General features: G+C 46.6%; 2 protein-coding genes across 2 annotated transcripts; one reads left to right on the top strand and one right to left on the bottom strand.

Moving 5' to 3' along the window:
• Positions 1-697: 697 nt before the first annotated feature.
• On the bottom strand, positions 698-1,228 carry LOC131096916 (epidermal differentiation-specific protein-like). The gene has a single exon (XM_058045551.1). It carries the CDS (start codon positions 1,226-1,228, stop codon positions 698-700), a length of 531 nt encoding a protein of 176 aa, XP_057901534.1.
• Positions 1,229-11,506: 10,278 nt separating this feature from the next.
• On the top strand, positions 11,507-12,798 carry LOC131097119 (epidermal differentiation-specific protein-like). Its single transcript, XM_058045845.1, has 2 exons — positions 11,507-11,562; positions 12,030-12,798. Exon 2 carries the CDS (start codon positions 12,083-12,085, stop codon positions 12,611-12,613), a length of 531 nt encoding a protein of 176 aa, XP_057901828.1. The 5' UTR covers positions 11,507-11,562; positions 12,030-12,082; the 3' UTR covers positions 12,614-12,798.
• The last annotated feature ends 6,371 nt before the right edge of the window (positions 12,799-19,169 follow it).

Here is a 19,169-nt window from a genome sequence, read left to right as displayed (position 1 = left end):
GAGTTTGGCCAGGATCAGCAATGATCTACATGCTCACCAAGACATTTAGAGTCAAGCCTGACCCCACTGTTAATGACCAGTTAAACCAGAAGGAAACAGAATTCTGCAGGAGACATCAAGGAAAAAGTTTTGGAAGTAACTGTGGGGGACCATTCTCTGGATACACAGAGACATTTCAGCATGGAAGAGCAATATTTATCTATTCCAGAGATGCACAAAACAGACCCAGTGCTGATTGCAAAGGATTCTTTATTGGCAGTAACACAAAATGGATTAGAGACAATGGCAGAGGCCACAGTACCACAAGGGCATTGCAATGCAAATTACAAAAGAAGTGATGCTGGTTCTGCACTGACACTTTCTGTTTCACTTAGCCACACACACAACCTGCAATGCTTCTACATTCCACAGCCCAGGACTCTGGAATGCCAGCTGAGGGTACAACAGGTTTCACACATGTGGAATTCCCTCCTCTAGCTTGGACACTCTCATATGATCAATCCTGATGATTCTTGCATTGGTGGGGTGGGAGCAGCGTGCAAGGCAGGATGGAGAAGTGCAGCTCTGCAGTGCAGCAGAGCAGAGAGCACTGACATTCGGTGGTCCTGTGACACTGGGGGAAAAGGCAGCACCAGCAGAGGCGGAGATCCGGGTGTCAAATTTCTGCATCTTTTCTCAGCGCTGCAGGTTTTGCATTCTAACAGCCACAGCCAGGGCGCAGGGGGCGCAGGAAGGAAAGCTTGTCATTGAAATCGATTGCGTTGTAGTTTGGTACATTCTCATGGGCTCGGGCAAGGTATTGAATTCCACTTCCATCGCTGTGCTCACACAGCAGCCAGGCACCTCTCTGGACTTTGTGGGAAGAAATGATGTCATTGTCGTGTCCGGCAGCCAGGTTGGTTGCTTCTCTTATTATTCTGCTCTTCCCTTGATAATTAATGTGTTCATAGAGAGTGATCTGAGGATTCTGCAGATTTTCAGTGATCACCTGCAGAGAGCTGATCCTGTCATTCATCTCTTTACCTACAAAGCTATATTCTCCCTCCTCAAACACCAGAAACCGACCCTGGTAATCAACATGCTCGTAAGCCACCCAAGGCTGGCCAATTACTTTCACTGAGGAGACAATATCATTCCAATCTACATCTTTTAGATTGGAAATGTTACTGGTGAATTCTCTGGACAGGCCCTTGAAGTTGGCATGCTCATAAATGATGATTTTGCCCATCTCTGCAGGACTTCTGTGGTGCAGATTTCTTGCTATAGGAGCTGGATGGCAGCCTGCACAAAAGGGAGACAGAAAACAAGCAGAGCTTGTGAGAAGACTTTCTACTCCAGACAGAAAATGATGGAAGTGTGGTGCAGAAAAGGAAAAGTAGAAAGTTTTTAGCAGAATAGAAACATAGCAGCAGCTGGAAAGCAGTGAGAACATGACAGAAATTTCAGTTTAGAGGGAAAACATAAAACAAGACATGTGCCCACAACTACTCAGTTCAAATTAGTTGTGTGTGTTGGTTTAGTTACATACCCAAGATTAAGCTGTAAATACTCTCCCAGTCACCCCCCACAACTGTGTATCAGTGGCCCCCTCCAGGCTGTCCCTGGGTCAGGTTTGTCTCTCCTGCAGCAGCCATCCATCTCCTCATGCCCTGAGAGATGGCTTCAGTCTCTGCACACGCACACAGCAGAGCCTCACGGCTGTGCTGCAGCTCTCAGCCCAGCACTAAAGCCTCCTGCCCTTGCCCTGCACTTCACAGCAGCTGCCCAAGAAGCCCTTCCAGCTCTCCTGTGCCGAGGGTGCCTCTTACCTTGCTGTCAGCTGCAGGGCTGCGAGAGCTGAGGGCAATTCTTCAAGTGCAGGGCTGTGGTGTGTGCAGAGTGTCTCACGTGCCTCCATTTATACTTGCACAGAAGTGAAAGTGTGGATCACCCATTGCAAGGAACTGGGAATGCTTGATATCATGCTCAGGGATCAAAAAGTATTTATATTCTATCTTGGTTTTGATGCCCTACACCCAGATATCTCATTGCTTTGGTTCAAAAGTTCACTGAAGTGTGAGTGACCTGATAACCTTAGAACGTGGCTTCATGTCTGTCCCTGCTCGGAAGCCGTCTGAACCACAGAAACTGGAACACATTGATTGGAGCAACCCTAGCTCCTTCAGTCCCTCAACAGCTCAATTCCCTTCTCTGCACTCACTCCAGCCCCCCCATGTCTTCCTTGCAGTGAGGGGCCCAGAACTGGGCCCAGCCCTTGAGGTGTGGCCTCAGCAGTGCTGAGCACAGGGGGACAATCCCTGCCCTGATCCTGCTGGCCACACCATTGCTGATCCAGGCCAGGTGCCACGGGCCTGCCTGGCCACCTGGGCACAGCTGGCTCATGTGCAGCTGCTGTCTGTCATGTGTGGGGCTTTTGTGACCGCAGGGCAGGACTCGGCCCTCGGCCTTGCCGAGCTTCATTCCATCGGCCTCAGCCCACTGACCCCTCTGCAGAGCCTCCTCACCCTCCAGCACACAACACTCACCCAAGCTGGTGTTGCCTACAGACTGACTAAGGGGGGAGATCCAAGGATGGGGCGCCCACATCTTTTCTAGAGAACCTCTTCCAGTGCCTCACCACCCTCACAGTGAAGAATTCCTTCGAAATGTCGAGCCTAAACCTATGCTCTTTCATCGTGAAAGGCCACAGTAAAACGACCCTCTCTCTGCTTTTCTTATAAGCCTCTTTATATTTTAAAATGCTGCAATAAGGTCTCCCAGAACCCTTCTCTTCTCTAGGCTGAACAATTCCAAGTATCTCTGGCTTTCTTTTTTGGAGGTTCTCCAGCCCTCTGACCATTGCCATAGCCCATCTCTACATCTGCTGTAACAGGTCTGTGTCTCTCTTGTTCAGGAAACCCCAGGGTTGCATGCAGAGCTCCAGGTAGAGTCTCACCTCAGCAGTTCAGAAGGGAAGGATCATCTCCCTCATCCTGCCAACTACACTTTCTGCAGCCCAGGACACATTTGGCTTTCTAGGTGGCAAGTGTCAGGTCACGTCCAGTCTTTCATCCACCGGTGTTCTCAGCTCCTTCTCCACAGGGCTGCCCTCAGCCCATTCATCCCTCAGCCTACGCTGCCCCTGGTGATTGCTCTGACATCCAGTTGCAGGGCCTTGCACTCAGCCTTGCTGAAATTTATGGGATGCACATCGGGCCATTGCTCAGGCTTCTCGAGGTCCTGCTTAACAATCCCTTCCTTCCAGCATGGCAACACACCACTCAGCTTGGTGTCATCTGCAGACTCGCTGAGGGTGCACCTGCCCCCATGGCTGTGACATCAAGGAGGGCATTGGAGAGCACTGGGGGCAGAACAGACCCTTCGGGGTCACCATTTGTTCATGGCTTCCATTGATCCTGATCGAGTTTCTCAGGAACTCACTGTGTGAATGACAGCACAGGCATTTAGGTGCCAGCAGCACAGCACTTCTGCCCCAAGAGATGGTACTTCCTCAAGGGAGAAGAGATCTAGAAAGATTTCTTCTCTTTTATCAGAGTATTCACCTGCTCACTTAACTTGCTCAGTTAGGGTGATTTAGCAAGGAGATGTGTGAACAGTTAAGTAACTCAAACTGCTTCCTGCTTCTCATTTTCTAGATTTGTAGGCACATGAAAAACATGGATGTGATTTGTGATTTGCACATCTTCAGCTTTTTTGGGCAGCAGCGCCCGCGTCGCCTCTGCCGCCCTTGGCCGGCCCGGCCCTGCTCCGCTCGGCTCCGCACGGCTCGCACCAGTTCAAATAACCTACTGGCTTTGTACAGTCGACTGACTATTTCAGTGGAAAATGGAAGGGCTGCAGATGTTATCTCCCTGGATTTCTGCAAGGCCTTTGACATGGTCCCCACAACTTCGTTATTTCTAAATTGGAAGCACAGAGATTTGATAGGGAGACTGTTCAGTGGACTCGGCTTTGGGGCTGTGTAAATGACAAAACCAAATTACCTCCAGGGAAGGGAGTTCCTTATAGGAACAACCAGCTGCACTCTGTCACATTTATTTTCCTGATGACCTCTACAGATCCCTGAAGGAAAGTCTCTCATTACTGCTTTTGTGAGCAACAGGCTTTGCGTTTTTTGAGATTTGATTTACAGGGATGGAGTATCTCATTTGAGCTTTTCTGTAGGATTGCTCTGATTAACACAGAGTCAATAAGGTACTGCCAGGAAAAACAGCAGCGTAAGGGGGAGGAATACTCCGACAAGGAAACCAAGAAAAACTTAAAGGAAGTATCAGGAAATGAATTGAATGTGAGGCAGCTCTGTTGTTGGGTAAAGGGAAGATGTCTTTGACGATGCATGTGGGGAAAAAAATAAGTTGCTTCAGCCTTGCTTGCCACAATGGCTTTGCAGTGTTGGATATATTAAAAGATGCTGCAAATCCTTGCTGTGGGAATTCCAGTAGCAGATGAAGTGAGTAGGGAAGAAAGGCACAGTAAAAACTTGCTAGCTTGCAAACAGCAAGTTTGGGAATTTTGGACTTGGAGAAGAGCTTGAGTTTCCCCAAGGGAATGTTAAATCATCTAGCCAAAAACCCATGGGTTAAGGCATGTGTAGCAGAACATCCTGTCTGCTGGTGTCCTGCACTCCTCTGATGGAGGCTGCCTGGGCAATGGAGCTGCCCTGCAGGTGCAGAGTCACAGTGGCTCATTCACAAAGCTGACCCAAAGGAGCTGCACCAGAGCCCTGAAACACAGAAACAAACACAGCATCACTGAGAAATCACAGGAGTGGTTAATGTGTAACATCACCTTTTACTGGGCATACAAGATCCGACTTTAAGGCAGTGCTGAAGCTTGTCAAGGTCCCTGGGCATGGTTCCTTCCCTCAGCTCTCTCAAACGCTCCCTCAGCTCAGAGCCGTCTGCACACCTGCTCAGGGTGCCTCCATCCCACTGCCTGTGCCATGGATGAACACAGGGAGCTCTCCTGGTGCCAGCAGGGACCCTCAGGGACCCCATTTGGGACTGGTTTCCATTGACCCTGACAAGGCCCTTCACGTGTGTGTCCCTAACAATTCCATAGCTCCAACTGCTTCCTGCATTTCCACTTCTGTGCTGGGATTTGCAGGCACATGGAGGACAGGGCCTGATTGGAGACAGCCAGCACAGCTTCAGCAAAGCCTTCACCTCCTGATCTGTGGGATCAGATCAGTCTGGGGCTGAGTACACGGGGAGCAGGCCAGGAACTGGGGACAGTGCTGGATGACAAACTGGACGTGACCCAGCACGCTGAGCTTGCAGCCTAGAAAGCCAAACCTATCCTGGGCTGCCAAAGGTGTGCTCAGCAGGTCAAGGCAGGGGGTTCCTACCCTGTGATCCCCTATGGTGAGATCCCACCTACAGTACTGCGTGCAGCTCTGCAGGTTTTTACTGGGGACTTTGAAACCTAGAGAGGGGAGATTTCAATTGGACATTTGGAAGAGTATTTTTGTTGTGGGGGGTGTGAGAAACTAGCGCAGATTGCCCAGAGAAGCCGTGGATGCTCCACCAAAGACCTGGCTGGATGCACCTTTGAGCAGCCTGGTCTAGTGGAAAATCTCCCTGCTCATGGCTGGAGGTTGTGACTAGATGGTGTTTAAGAGCTCTCCCAGCCAAAATCATTCTGTCATTTTGTGATTCTAGGATGTGCAAATTCAGCAATACAGTCAACCTTGCTGTGGTTTCAGGTCCCAGTCTCTCAGTTTCATGTTCCTCCTTTTACATCTGCAGTACCTCTTTTTCCAGCAGCACTTATAAATTTTGAATATCAGCACAATGAGTCTGTATGGCTCCAAGTCCCAGCAAAATGCTGTGCTTAGCAAGGCTGGCTGAGGAGGAAATCTACCCTATCCTACTGTGCAGGGCTGTGTAGGCAGAAGTCTCTGCTAAAGCTTTAGCATGTTTACAGCTCAGGCTGGATGATTTATGGTTGTGGCATGGAAGGGTAGAAGAACAGTGCCTTTCTAGCTGCTTCTCAGGCATGCAGTGGATGATGCCTGAGTGTTGTGAAGCACGATATCAAATAACACATATAGGGAACAAAATTGAGATTCTGGAGTGGATTCATACAATGGGAAAAAAATAAAGATTTAAGAACATCCTTGTTGGTGTTCTTTCCTTGTTTCTGACACTATGACCTGCAGGTTCTTGCAATGTCTCACTTTAAGGTGTAATGTATGTGCACTCAGGTTATCTTTTGTCTTTTCTTGGTAGTAGAAACATTTGTAATGATTGAGAGCCTGTAGAGGACTTGGGAGGAAAGTCTGATGTTGGGAAATGGTATTTATAAAGGCACAAGAAGTAATCTAAGTTATTGTATGCATGACTTGATGATGACGACATTTTTTCATTGAAATTGAATAACAGATGAAATCAGGAAGAGAATTACCATGGCTTTTAAATCTTCCTTAGAATTACTGACAGAAAGATTTAGTGTAGAAGGGACCTCCCTAGTCCAAGGCCTTGTTTACAGCAGACCTACCTTCAAACATGATCAAGTTGCTCATGGCCGTCTTCAAGTGATTTCTGAACAGCTGCAAGGATGGAGATTCCCCAGGGTCTCTGGCTCTCCGGTCAATCCTGAAAACCCCTTAGGGTCATATTTTTTTTCTTTACTTTCCATCAGAGCTTCCTTGCTCCCAGAAAGGACTCTTTCCCAGGTGTCCTTTTGTGTGCACCTGCCTTAGCCTTTTCTCTTCCATGGCTGAGAAACATTTTCTCAATGAGGTCAGCCAATTTTAAGTCACGCCACTAGAGATCACAGAATCACACAATCACACGATCACTAGGTTGGAAGAGAACTTTAAGATCATTGAGTCCAACCCGTGCCCAAGCACCTCAGCTAAACCATGGCACCAAGTGCCACATCCAGTCTGTTTTTAAACACATCCAGGGATGGTGAGTCTACCACCTCCCTGGGCAGACCATTCTAGTGCTTTATCACTCTTTCCATAAAAAACTTTTTCCTAACACCCAACCTAAATTTCCCTTGGCGCAGCTGTGTTCTCTTGTTATGCCAGTTGCTGTCTGGAAAAAAAAAACAACCCCCACCTGACTACAGCCACCTTTCAGGAAGTTGTAGAGTGATAAGGTCACCTCTGAGTCTTCTTTTCTCCAAGCTAAACAACCGCAGCTCCCTCAGTTATTCCTCACAGGGCTTGTGTCCCTCATAGGGCAATGTTGTGTAGTCTGCATACTCTGAGGTTTTCCAGACCTGACTGGATGAAGCCACCAGCAGCCATAATTCACCTCACAGATGTCCCTGTGTTAAGCAGCTGACTGGATCCAATGACAACGAAAGGTCACTTCCAACTTGAATTACCCACCAATCCTACCATCCTCCTGGCTCCCTGGATCATTCAAGCTCATCACATAAGGACCAAGACAGGCAAATCCCAGTATTTCCTGAGCCAGACTGCTCCTGAGGAATCCTGCTGTAAATAAAGATGATCAATGTCCCTTGTCCAACCATTCAGCCTGGTCAGACCAAGGCTGTCCTTGGGGATTTCTGAGCACTGGGGATTTCTGTGCACTGACATTGCCTCAGTGGATCTAATGAGCTCCTTTGCATTGTCCTTGCACTCAGCAATTAATGTGTCCCTGCAATTTGTCTCTCCTCAATTTAGTGTTTGGGGCTTTCTTGGTGAATTAAGTTTTGTAGAAGGGAATTTTTCAAGATGTGGCTCTCCTGCTTTCAAGGGAGTACAAGTACAATCACATCCAACTACAAGTGCAAGAGAAAGAGAACTGAGAGAGCATCTGTGGATCTGTAGGATTTCAACACACAAGATACTTGTCTGAGAAAGCCCATGTTAGTTCTTACAAACAGATGACCAAGATTGAAAGTAAAAGGAAAGAAGACTAAAGTTACACCAGGATGTTCGGGTTTTTTGTGGAAAAGCCCCAGTTTCAGAGCTGTGTTTTGGCCAAGTCACTTTTCAAGTGCATAGGGAGAGCTCAGGATGAGCAGGGTTCAGCCCCAGGAGCTCCTCAGCTCAGCTGCTGCAGCCCAGGCTGCAGGCTCTCTGTCCAGGGCTGCTCTTCCCAGTGCCACTGGCCAGGCTGCAGGGACAGCCCGTGCTGGGCTTGGCTGTGTGACCCAGGGACGGGCACCTGGGCACGGAAAGGACACGGCCACGGCCACGGCACCGGCTGGCACACACCAGGGGCTGCCCTCAGCCACCCACAGCTGACACCACCAGCACTCCCACTGAATGCAATGGAAGACAGACAGCCCCATCTCCTTCCTCCTCTGCAGCCAACACACATGGAAGCCCTCTAGTGAAGACCTGCCCACCCTCACTCTCCACAGCCACAAGCACTGCCCAGCTGCTCCCAACGGGACTGAGAGCCCCCAGCCTGTCCAGACTCACACCTGGCTCTGGGCTCTCTGACCAGGACACCCTTTGGTGTCTCCTAGTCCCTGGCTAGTGCAGCTTGGTGCTTGAGCCAGCCCACACACAGCACACACTGTTCTCATTGGTGTTCTGGGAGTCGTGGGTGCCTTGAATCCCAGCACGAGTCTCCTGCTGGACTGAAATCCCTGTCTATATCCATGCCCTGCTTGCTGGCTGCTCCAGCTCAAACTTTGCTAGCAAATCACACCATTATAACTTCTCTTGAACCGAAAATGTCTTAATTTGATAAAGTTCATGAAACAGAGGCTGTTATGTTCCACATACCCTTATAAGCTTGTCTTCCCACACTTTAAATATCACAAGGGGTGGAAGACTGTGGAGTAAGATGTATCCCAGCAGGACAGAAGGAGACACTTTTAGAGCTGGTAATTGAAGGAGAAGAGACACCAAGGCTGAACAGAGCAATCCATTGAGGTTTAGGCCAGTGCAGATTGCCTCTTCAGTCTGGTCTTGCCGACCCCATGCCCTGCAGCAGCCTCTCTGTCCCGTGTCACTGCCTCTGTTGTAGCTGAGGTGTTAAGGCACGTCCAGCCATGGCTTCCCTGGCAAAGCACCACAACACCCTGCTCTGTGCCACACAGTGCTCAAAGCTTGGGGAAGACACTCTTAGACCCAACATGACCACCCAGTGACCCAGGTCTCAGAATACTCTCTAACTTTTCTCTACCTTCTGTTTGTATTAGTGGTTGGAGTGCTGCAGACAGTTTCCTTTGAGCGGACATCATAGTTTCTTTCAGCACAAATGCAAGCAGAAATTAAGAACCAATCAAAGAAACAGAGAATCTATCTTCACGTCCTGTTACTTTTGCACTAAAATTAATTTTATGCTAATGTAGATTTTTATGAGAATTTAAAGTGAGGACATAAAACATTTTGTTAAAATATAAACCAGAAATATTTTAAACAACTAACAAAGCAACAAGGGTTCAGAGTTGATTCTGGGAAGTGTTCTAGCAATGACTTTTTAACGTTGTCCAGAGTGCTTGTGAGTTAATTCCAAAACCAGCAAGGAGGAAGCACAACCTCCAGCAGGCTGATCCTGTAAAGTAAGTTCCTACTGAAAAGTGACCAAAGGCAGTTATTTAAAAATGCAGAAATAGAGCTGATTTTACAATCTATTGTTCGTTGAATTCAATTCAGTAACTCATTAGATGGTGTTTCTGTTGCTTAGAAGTTGGTCAGGAGCCCCAGAGGAGAACAAGTCAGATCAGAGCACCTTGAAAGACCAGTGACCAGAGACAGGATGGGCTGAGCCCTGGGGACACACGCTGCAGAATTCCCAGCACAGAAGTTTATGAGATGCTGTTTTCTGCAAAGCAGAGTTCCAGTAGGAGTCACTGAGGGCATAGTGTGGTATCTGGGAGAACCAATAACTTGATGTAGGAGATAATTTGTACCCATCTGGAGAAGAAAATAAAGGAGGATGGGGAAATGAGGAGAAACAATATTGCTGGTCCATGGACAGGAATGGAAAAACTTGATAGAGGAAAAACATTAAAAAGAAGTATTATCTGAAGCATTTACTTCAGCCTGATTGGAAAAATGCCTAGGGTCATATTTAGCATAATAAGACTGCTACTTGACATGTTTGTGAAAAAACACCATGTCTAACCAGATTCAAATGTTCAATTTCAAAACTGAAAGTATAAAACACTATTTAAAATAAAACGGTGTTGAATGCAAAATAAATGTCTGCAAATATCTATGTTGTTTTTGCCACGATTCTGCCTTAAAATTCTGACTTTGAAGCTGGTTTTACACCATGCCAGAAAGTCTCTATTTACATCCTGTTTCTGGGTTCTACACTGTGACCTTCTTTCTGCTTTTGAGACAACAATTATGATAATTTTGAGTTTTATTGATGAGAGTACCATGACCATCTATTACTATACATAAATATATGCATTAATATATATATCACAGAATCAGAGAATGATTTGGGCTGCTAGGGACCCTAAAGAACCCTTCAAGGGATGGTGCATCCACATCTTGAGAGGGCTGAACATGGGCCATCAGTGTTCCCAGGTGGCCAGGAAGGCCCACGGCACCTGGCCCGGATCAGCAATGGGGTGGCCAGCAGGAGCAGGGCAGGGATTGTCCTCCTGTACTCAGCACTGCTGAGGCCACTCCTGGAATCCTGTGTTCATTTTGGGCCACTCTCTGCAGGAAAGACACTGAGGTGCTGGAGTGAGCCCAGGGCAGCAAGGCTGGTGAAGAGTCTGGAGCCAGGTCTGATGAGGAGCCGCTGGGGGCTTTTATCCTGGGCAAAAGGAGGCTCAGGGCAGATATGTTTACTTTTGACAGTACCTGAGAGGAGCTTGTGGCAAGGTGGGGGTTTGGCCCTTGTCCCAGACAAGGCAGGAACAAGGGGAAATGGCCTTTAGTTGTGCATGGAGAAGTTTGGGCTGGATATTGGAAACATATTTTCATTGAAAGATTGTTAAAATTGGGAATGCGCTGCCCAGGGAAGTGGTGGAGTCATCATCATTGGAAGTGTTCAAAACAGAAATAGAAGCGACATTTGCAACATGGTTTAGTGGGCATGGTGGCATCCAGTCAAAGGCTGGATCTCGGAGGCCTTTTCCAACATATAATAATACTGTGATACTAAGGACAAAACACAACTGAAAAAAGAAAAAAATACATAAATGTCCTCTCTGCTACCTGGATATTTCCCCAAATAAACCTTTTAGTAAGACTACGGCTGTGTATTCAATATTCTTCCCAGAAAAGCAAAAATGCAAACTCCAACAGGCAGAAACATTCTACAGCACATGTGCCACAAAATGCTTTGATACACTTTTATTACTGGGATTCCAGTTTCTTCTGGAGGAGAAGGACAACAAGAACTGAACTTCCCCCATTTCATCAAGTCACTCATGCTTCAATGGACTTTTGTACAAGAGGAAGAAGATGTCTGATTGTGGGACAATAGAAAGCAAAATATAATGGATAATGAGTTTTGATCCCAGGGGGTAATGTTGGACATTTTCAGTTCCGTTGACCGGCATGCTTTGCGAAGCTTCTGTTCAAGTATAAATGCAGACAGGTGAGACACTCTGCACACACCACAGCCCTGCACTGGAGGAATTGCCCTCAGCTCTCGCAGGCCTGCAGCTGACAGCAAGGTAAGAGGCACCCTTGGCACGGGAGAGCTGGAAGGGCTTCTTGGGCAGCTGCTGTGAAGTGCAGGGCAAGGGCAGGAGGCTTTAGTGCTGGGCTGAGAGCTGCAGCACAGCCGTGAGGCTCTGCTGTGTGCATGTGCAGAGACTGAAGCCATCTCTCAGGGCATGAGGAGATGGATGGCTGCTGCAGGAGAGACAAACCTGACCCAGGGACAGCCTGGAGGGGGCCACTCATACACAGTTGTGGGGGGTGACTGGGAGAGTATTTACAGCTTAATCTTGGGTATGCACTTAAACGAATACACACATGTCATGAGCTCACTCTTCTCCAGTTACTTTTATGTTTATTCTTTGTTCAAAATGTTTTATTTTTCCTGCTCCCCTTTTTCCTTTCTGGGTGCCCAACATTTTGTTTCAAGGTCAAAACGCTTCTTACAAGCATTCTTGTTTTCTGTCTTCCTTTTGTGCAGGCTGTCATCCAGCTCTTAGAGGAAGAAATTCAAACTCTAGAATTCCTACAGAGATGGGAAGAATCATCCTTTATGAACGTGCCAATTTCCAGGGCATGTCCAAAGAATTCACCTCTGATATCGCCAATTTAAGAGATGTAGATTGGAATGATCTTGCCTCCTCGGCAAAAGTAATTGGCCAGCCTTGGGTGCTTTATGAGCATTCAAACTACGGAGGCAAATTTCTGGTACTTGAGGAGGGAGACCATAGCCTTTTTAGTTCAAAGATGAATAATAAGGTCAGTTCTCTGCAGATGATCACTGAAGATCTGAGCAATCCGGAGATCACTCTCTATGAGGATGCCAACTACCAAGGGAAAAGCAGGGTAGTACGAGAAGCAACCAACCTGGCTGCAGGACACGACAATGACATCATGTCTTCCCACAAAGTCCAGAGAGGTGCCTGGCTGCTGTGTGAAAACAGTGATGGAAGTGGAATTCAATACCTTGCTCGAGAACGTGAAAACCTTCCAAATTACAAGGCAATCAATTTCAACGACAAGCTTTCCTTCCTGCGTCCCCTTCGTGCTGGCCGTTCTTATTAGAATGCAAATCCTCCAAAGCTGAGGAAAGATGCAGCACCAGCAAGAAATTTAAGACCTAGATCTCTGCCTCTGCTTTTTTCACATTCTTTGTGATTTGTTTTAAAATGCCCTTGTGATACCATGGCTTCTACTATTGTCTCTAATCCATTTTGTGTTGATGCCATTAAAGAAATTCTTGCAAGCAACAGTGAGTCTGTTTTATGTACTGTTTAGTGTCGATAAATATTGCCCTTTCATGATGTCTCTGTGTATCCAGAGAATGCTTTGTGCAGTCATTTTGAGCCCTTTTCATGGATATCTCCTGCAAGATTTTATCTCCTTCTAGTTTCACTGTTCAGTAACAGTGGGTTCAGGCTTAATTCAACTAGTGCTAAAGTCTTGGTGAGCATAGTGATAATTGCTGTGATCCTGGCCAAACTCTCACCTGCAGCCTGTACCTAAGTATCACATATTTGATTGTGTTTTAAGACATTGGTCACACTGATGATATAGTCTTTTACTGCCCAAATTACATAATCAAACAGACTGTTCTCACAAATTTGAATTGACTGAATGCTTGGTCCCAATGGTAAAACTTGTATGATTTTTTTAAACAGCTGCATCACTTTCAATTAAGTTATTGATTAAGAATTTATTTTTTTCTTGGTTTTCTTTGTCATAGTATTCCTCTCCCTTATGCTGCTGTGTTTTCTTGGCAGTGCCTTATTTGACCTTTGAATTCAACAGAGCAATACTATGGCAAAACTTAAATGAGATTCTCTATCCTGGTAAATCAAATCTCAAAAACTGTGAAGCATATTGCTGACAAAAGCAGTAATGAGAGACCTTCTTTCAGAGATCTGTAGATGTCATCAGGAAAATAAATGTGACATGGTCAAATGTGTGCAGCTGCTGCAGATTGTCCCTATAAGGAATTCTCCTCCTTGTAGCAAACTTGCCTTTGTCATTTGTGAGGTCCCAAAACCCTGTTCACACAGTCCCACGGATTGGCAGAGTGCAGTTCACCTTAGGTAAACACCATCAGCCCCAGAGCTCAGCACAGACTCAGGACAGGTCCCCCAGGCCCCTGGCCTGTTCATGCTCTCTGTGCCCCAGAGGCAAGTGCACTCAAACTGGACCTGGTGCTGTGAGACACCTTCCCAGGGCAATGTCACCTGTGGGGATGTCGTGGCTTGACACTGGCCAAACACCAGGCGCACACGAAAGTCACTCACTCAACCTCCCCTGCTACAGCTGGACAGAGGAGAGAAAAATTTAACAGAGGGCTCACTAGCTAAGATAAGGACCAGGAGGAAACACTCCAAGGGCAAAACAGGCTCAACTTGGAGGTACAAAGTGAGTTTATTGCTATCAGCATCACAGCAGGATAATAGGAAGTAAAATAAGCCCTTAAAAACACCTTTTCCCCCCCAGCCCCTTCATCCCATTGACAGCACAGGGAGATGGGGTTGGGGGTTTTGGTCAGTTTGTCATCCAAGGTTTTCTTCCCCTGTGCTGGGAAACAGGTTGTTTCCCTGTGAGACTGTGGAGTCCTTCTCACAGGAGAAAATTCTCGGTGAACTTCTCCAGTGTGGTTCCAATCTCACGAGCAGCAGCCCTCCCAAAACTGCTGCAGCGTGGGTCACTCTTCCTTGGGGTGCAGTCCTCCAAGGACAGGCTGCTCCAGCCTGGATGTAGGGGCACTATCCCTCCACCAAGCCACCCACTGGATCACAGCCTCTTCCACACTTCCTGAGTGCCTGCTCTGGCATGGGCACTTCCCCCACAGGCTACAGGAGGATCTCTGCATTCCCCATGGATCCCCACAGGCAGCAGGGGCACAGCTGCCTCACCATGCTGCCTTGGAATTTTGGCTGCAGAGGAATTTTGGCTCCAGTGCCTGGAGCAGCTCCTCCCCTCCTTCTCCACTGACTTGGTGTCCCCCTGTAGTTTCCCTCACATGTTCTCACCTGCTCCTCTTCTCCATCTGGAATGAAAACTGTGCCCCCACCTTTGTTTTGGTTTCTTCTTAAGTACATTATCACAGAGGTGTTACCACCATCTCTCATTGGCTCAGCTGTGACCAGCAGCATGTCCATGTTCAGAGCCATCAGGGATTGGCTCTGCCGGACATGGTGGAAACTTCCAGCAGCTTCTCCCTCTCACTACCAGAAACCAGGCCATGCAAAACCACACACAGGGGAATACAGCAGCTTGTTGATCTAGGGCAGTTTCCAGTGCAGTGACACCCAGGCTCAAGGAGAATGCAGCTTGAGGTGTCCTTAGCAGCAGCACAAGATGGAATGAGCTGCTCCTCATGTGAACTTCCAGACCTCACAAATCTGACAGAGTGACAAACAAGGCAGCAAAACCCTGTCAAATGTTTTTGAAAAGGCTGAGAACAAACTGTCTATTGGTATCAGTCAAGCCAGAGCCTACCAGCCAGGCTTTTCCCCACAGAAACCACAGCAAACGTATATACCAGAGAAAAATCTTCAGCATGTTTAAGAGATGACCAGTGACAGCAAGGCAGGTGTCTACTTGTCACTTTAAGCTCCCCCTCTTCCTGTGGTCACTCAGGAACCCAGGCAGGAGATATTAATAGAATCAGTGATCACCAAGTGTACACAGCAGGCGATGAGAATCCTGCTGGGAATCCTGTACTTGGCACGTCTTTCCTTGGAAATGCCCATGACACTTCAGATGAACTCAGAGCCTTGCAAACATCTCCAATATCATCTTTCAGGAGGTGTGAGTGACAGGAACACACTGAAAAATCACTGCTGCCTGGGGAGAAGTGCTCATTGTTGAATACGGGAAGTAAAACTGCTGCCTTAGGAGATCAAGATGACTGAGGAAGACAAAAGCGAGGGTACCTTGGCTAAATAAGCAAGTAACCAATAGAATCATACTCACAGAATGTTTGGGGTTGGAAGACACCTTTAAGGATCCTGTAGTCCATGGACAGGAATATCTTTCACTAAATCATGTTGCTCAGTGTCCCATCTAACATTGGCTTGAATACTTCCAAGGAAAGGGCATCCACAACTACTCTGGGCAACATATTCCAGTGTGTCACCTCCTCACAGTAAAGAATTTCTTACTAATATCTAAACCTACCCTCTTTCAGTTTAAAGCCATTACACCTTGTGTCATCATTGCATGTCCTTTTAAAAATTCCTTCTTCAGCTTTCTTGTAGTCCCTCTAGGTACTGGAAATTGCTGTAAGGTCTCCCCAAAGCTGCCTCTTCTCCAGGCTGAACAGCCCCAACTGTCTTGGCTTATTTTCATGGTGGAGGTGCTCCAACTTTCTGACCATCTTCATGGCCTCCTCTGGACCCTCTCCAACAGGTTGGGGGTTCCAGAGCTGGATGCAGCACTCCACTCCAGGCGGGGTTTCACCAGAGTGGAATAGAGGGGCAGAATCTCCCTTGCCCTGCTGGCCATGCTGCTTGTGATACAGCCAGGACACATTTGGCTTTCTGGGATGTGAGTGCTCACTGCCAACTCACATTCAGCTTCTTGTCGCAGACATCTTTTTGTCAAAATATCTTCTTAATATTTTTTTCTCTTCTGAGAAGCTGAGGCCTCAAAAACAAAATGTAAACAATGGTTATCTGCTGCTGTGGAATGCATCAGGTTTGTCTGTGATTGGGCCATCTTGAGTGTTTACAATTAATGGCCAACCACAGACCAGATAGCTTGGACTCTCTGTACGAGCCACAGATCTTTCTTTTTCATTCCATTCTATTCTTAGCTTAGCTAGCCTTCTGAAGAAATCTTTCCTTCTATTTCTTTCTAGTATAGTTATAATGTAATATATATATATATATCTTAAAATAATAAATCAAGCCTTCTGAACATGGAGCCAACATTCTCGTCTCTTCCCTCATCCAAGAACCCTTGTGACCACTGTCACAGCTTCTTGTCAGCCAAAGCCCCCAAGTCTTTCCCTGCACGGCTGCTCTCAGTCCATTCTTTGCCCAGCCTATATTTGTGCTTGGGATTGTCCCAGTTCACAGGCTGTTGCTGCACTTGGCCTTGTTGAACTTGGCTCACCAGTCCAGCCTGGCAAGACTCCTCTGGGTAGCATCCCTTCCCTCCATCACCTTGACAGCACTGCAGATCTGGTGTCATCAGCAAACTGACTGAGGGTGCACCCGATCCCACTGTCCACGTTGCCAACAAAGATGTTAAACAGTCCAGTCCCAATACCAGCCCCTGAAAAACACTGCTCATCACTGGTCTCTATTTGGACATTGAGTCATTGTCCCCAGCTCTTTGAGTGTGACCATCCAGCCAGATCCTTATCCATTGGAGCAGTCCATCCACCAAATTCAAGTCTCTCCAGTTTAGAGATAAGGATGTCATGCTGTCAAGCTTCAAATGCTTTCCATAAGCAAAGTAGATAATGTCAAACAGTCTTCCCCATCCACCAATGCTGCAACCCTGTTGTAGACATTTTTTTTGTTGATGCAGACATTTTTTTTGTTGATATAGACATATTTATTTATAAACATAGCATTTTCATTTTACTCTGGAAATAGCTTAACATAAAAGGGATAACTTTAGGGCAAACAATCAACAGGTACTACAAGGCACCTTTATTTAATACTGAAAATTCCTTACCTCACAAATTTTCCCAGCCCCTGTTTCATGCTGGCCTAATCATCCATAATACACTTTCCATAGCTTGTTGAAATAAATACATTGCATTTTCAGCAGGCAGTTTTGTGGTGTGGCAGGTGAGCCTTTCCAAACCCTTGAAATTGCCTTTTTTAAAATGAGAAAAGTGTGAAAGCAGCTCTCCTTGCAGAGCCTGGGGAGTTGCAGGGTGGGGCACACCAGATGGGAACCAGGTAGGACCTCCCCTACCCTGGGCACCCACTGGCACAGCCATTTGGCTGGAGGAGGTTCTGCTTCTCTAGTGCTGCTTGCTTTAATGTCTGCTGATGTTACCTGGAACTCCCATCCAGATTTTTGTACTTGTCAGTACTACATCTGGTCATGTCTGGATCCCTCGGAAAACTTGCTTGGGTCAAGCCTGAAAATAGCAGGGAGCTCAGCAGAGTCTGAACACTTGGGGGTTGGAATTAGATGATTTTTAAGATCCCTTTCGACTCAAACCATTCTGTGGTTCTCTAAGCCGGGGTGGGAAAAAAGGTCCTTCAGGGTTGCTTGAGCTCTGCTGCCATCCTCTGGAGAGGGACAGGGTGCAGCGCTAGTGAGCTGACCCTAAACGGGCTTCCTCTCTATGGCTGGGTGGGTTTGCTGCTAGTAACAAAACTTGGCCTTAATTTGTGCCATGAGGACGGAAAGGAACACTGCAGTATGGTGGCTGTGACTGGAAAGATGTGGGCAACAAAGCTGGGACCAGTGTGCCTGAGGCGCTGTTTGCCATCGTGCAACAGCCTTGTGCCTTTGGCCCTGGGGCAGCCGTGCCAGCAGCGGGAGGATTTTAGAGAAAGACTTTAAAACTAGAAACTCCTTTTACTCATAGTCCTTGCAAGAGAAGTTAAAATGCTAACCAAACACACCAAGAATATAGTTATATGCATGGCTGATGTAATTAATCCTTAGCTGGACTATTACTTGCAGAATACAGTGGCCGTTATGAGATTGTGGTCACTATAGCCTGAATATCTGCTTCCTAGAAAAATAAATTATAGCAATCACTAACATAATGGTTTTGATGTGGGGTTTTTTTGTTGTTTGTTTGTTTGGGTTTTTTGGTTTTTTTTGTTTGTTTTTTTTTTTTTTTTTTTTCACTGTGCTCCTGGATAGCCTAAAAAGAATAGGAAGGAGAGGGAATGGTAGTGTCTTATCAGTTGGATTTTTTTTAATCCATCCTTGCAGTATTTGAAGAAAACTGCTATACTTGCCTGGAATTTAATCAGAACACTCTATTGCACTGTCATTACAATTAACAAGTTGTCAAGGACTGAGACTAAGCAAAGATGACATGGTCAGAACTTCAATCTACCATTGGACAGGGCTCTCACCTGACAGTGAATGAATATGACAGGAATAGAAAGGATTGATGATGGAAATAACTCCCAGTCAAACTGGGAAGGGAAGCACGTTAAGATACCGTCTGTGTGAGAAGTCAGAGCTGTAAGCACAAGTTCATTTATTATTTATCAGTTGTTCATGGATATTCGTGTCATCAAGTGAGTGATGCATTGTCCAGAAATTCTGCTTCACGTGGTACTATCCTCAACACCACATCAGGTCACTGTGACTTTATCTGGCCAAGTGCTGAAAATGCTGATGTACAAGTCACCATCTCACACAGGGTTTGATGCTGCACTGACTCCTAGTGGAAAAGTTCCTCTCAATGCCATGTCCAAATCTTCCAAATCACAGTTTGTGTTCAGACAGTTATGAAGATGGATGAAGATGGATGAAGAAGTGCAAACACCAAAAGCGTGAGATTGCTGAGTGACTGAATATTTACTGAGGTTATGGTGAGCACATTGGTGGAAGCCTGTGAGTAAACACTGACTTTGTGTCAGTGAGTTGTTCACATGACTATAATGCATTATTTTAGTTAAGGACTTTCTACAGTACTAATTAC

The sequence above is a fragment of the Melospiza georgiana genome, chromosome 2 (genome assembly GCF_028018845.1).
Source record: "Melospiza georgiana isolate bMelGeo1 chromosome 2, bMelGeo1.pri, whole genome shotgun sequence".
Lineage (NCBI taxonomy): Eukaryota > Metazoa > Chordata > Aves > Passeriformes > Passerellidae > Melospiza > Melospiza georgiana.
This window is presented reverse-complemented; position numbering and strand designations above follow the sequence as displayed.

What these genes read in the sequence shown, in the direction of transcription:
- LOC131096916 (XM_058045551.1), bottom strand. Translation starts at nt 1,228, where the DNA reads ATGGGCAAAATCATCATTTATGAGCATGCCAACTTCAAGGGCCTGTCC.
- LOC131097119 (XM_058045845.1), top strand. Translation starts at nt 12,083, where the DNA reads ATGGGAAGAATCATCCTTTATGAACGTGCCAATTTCCAGGGCATGTCC.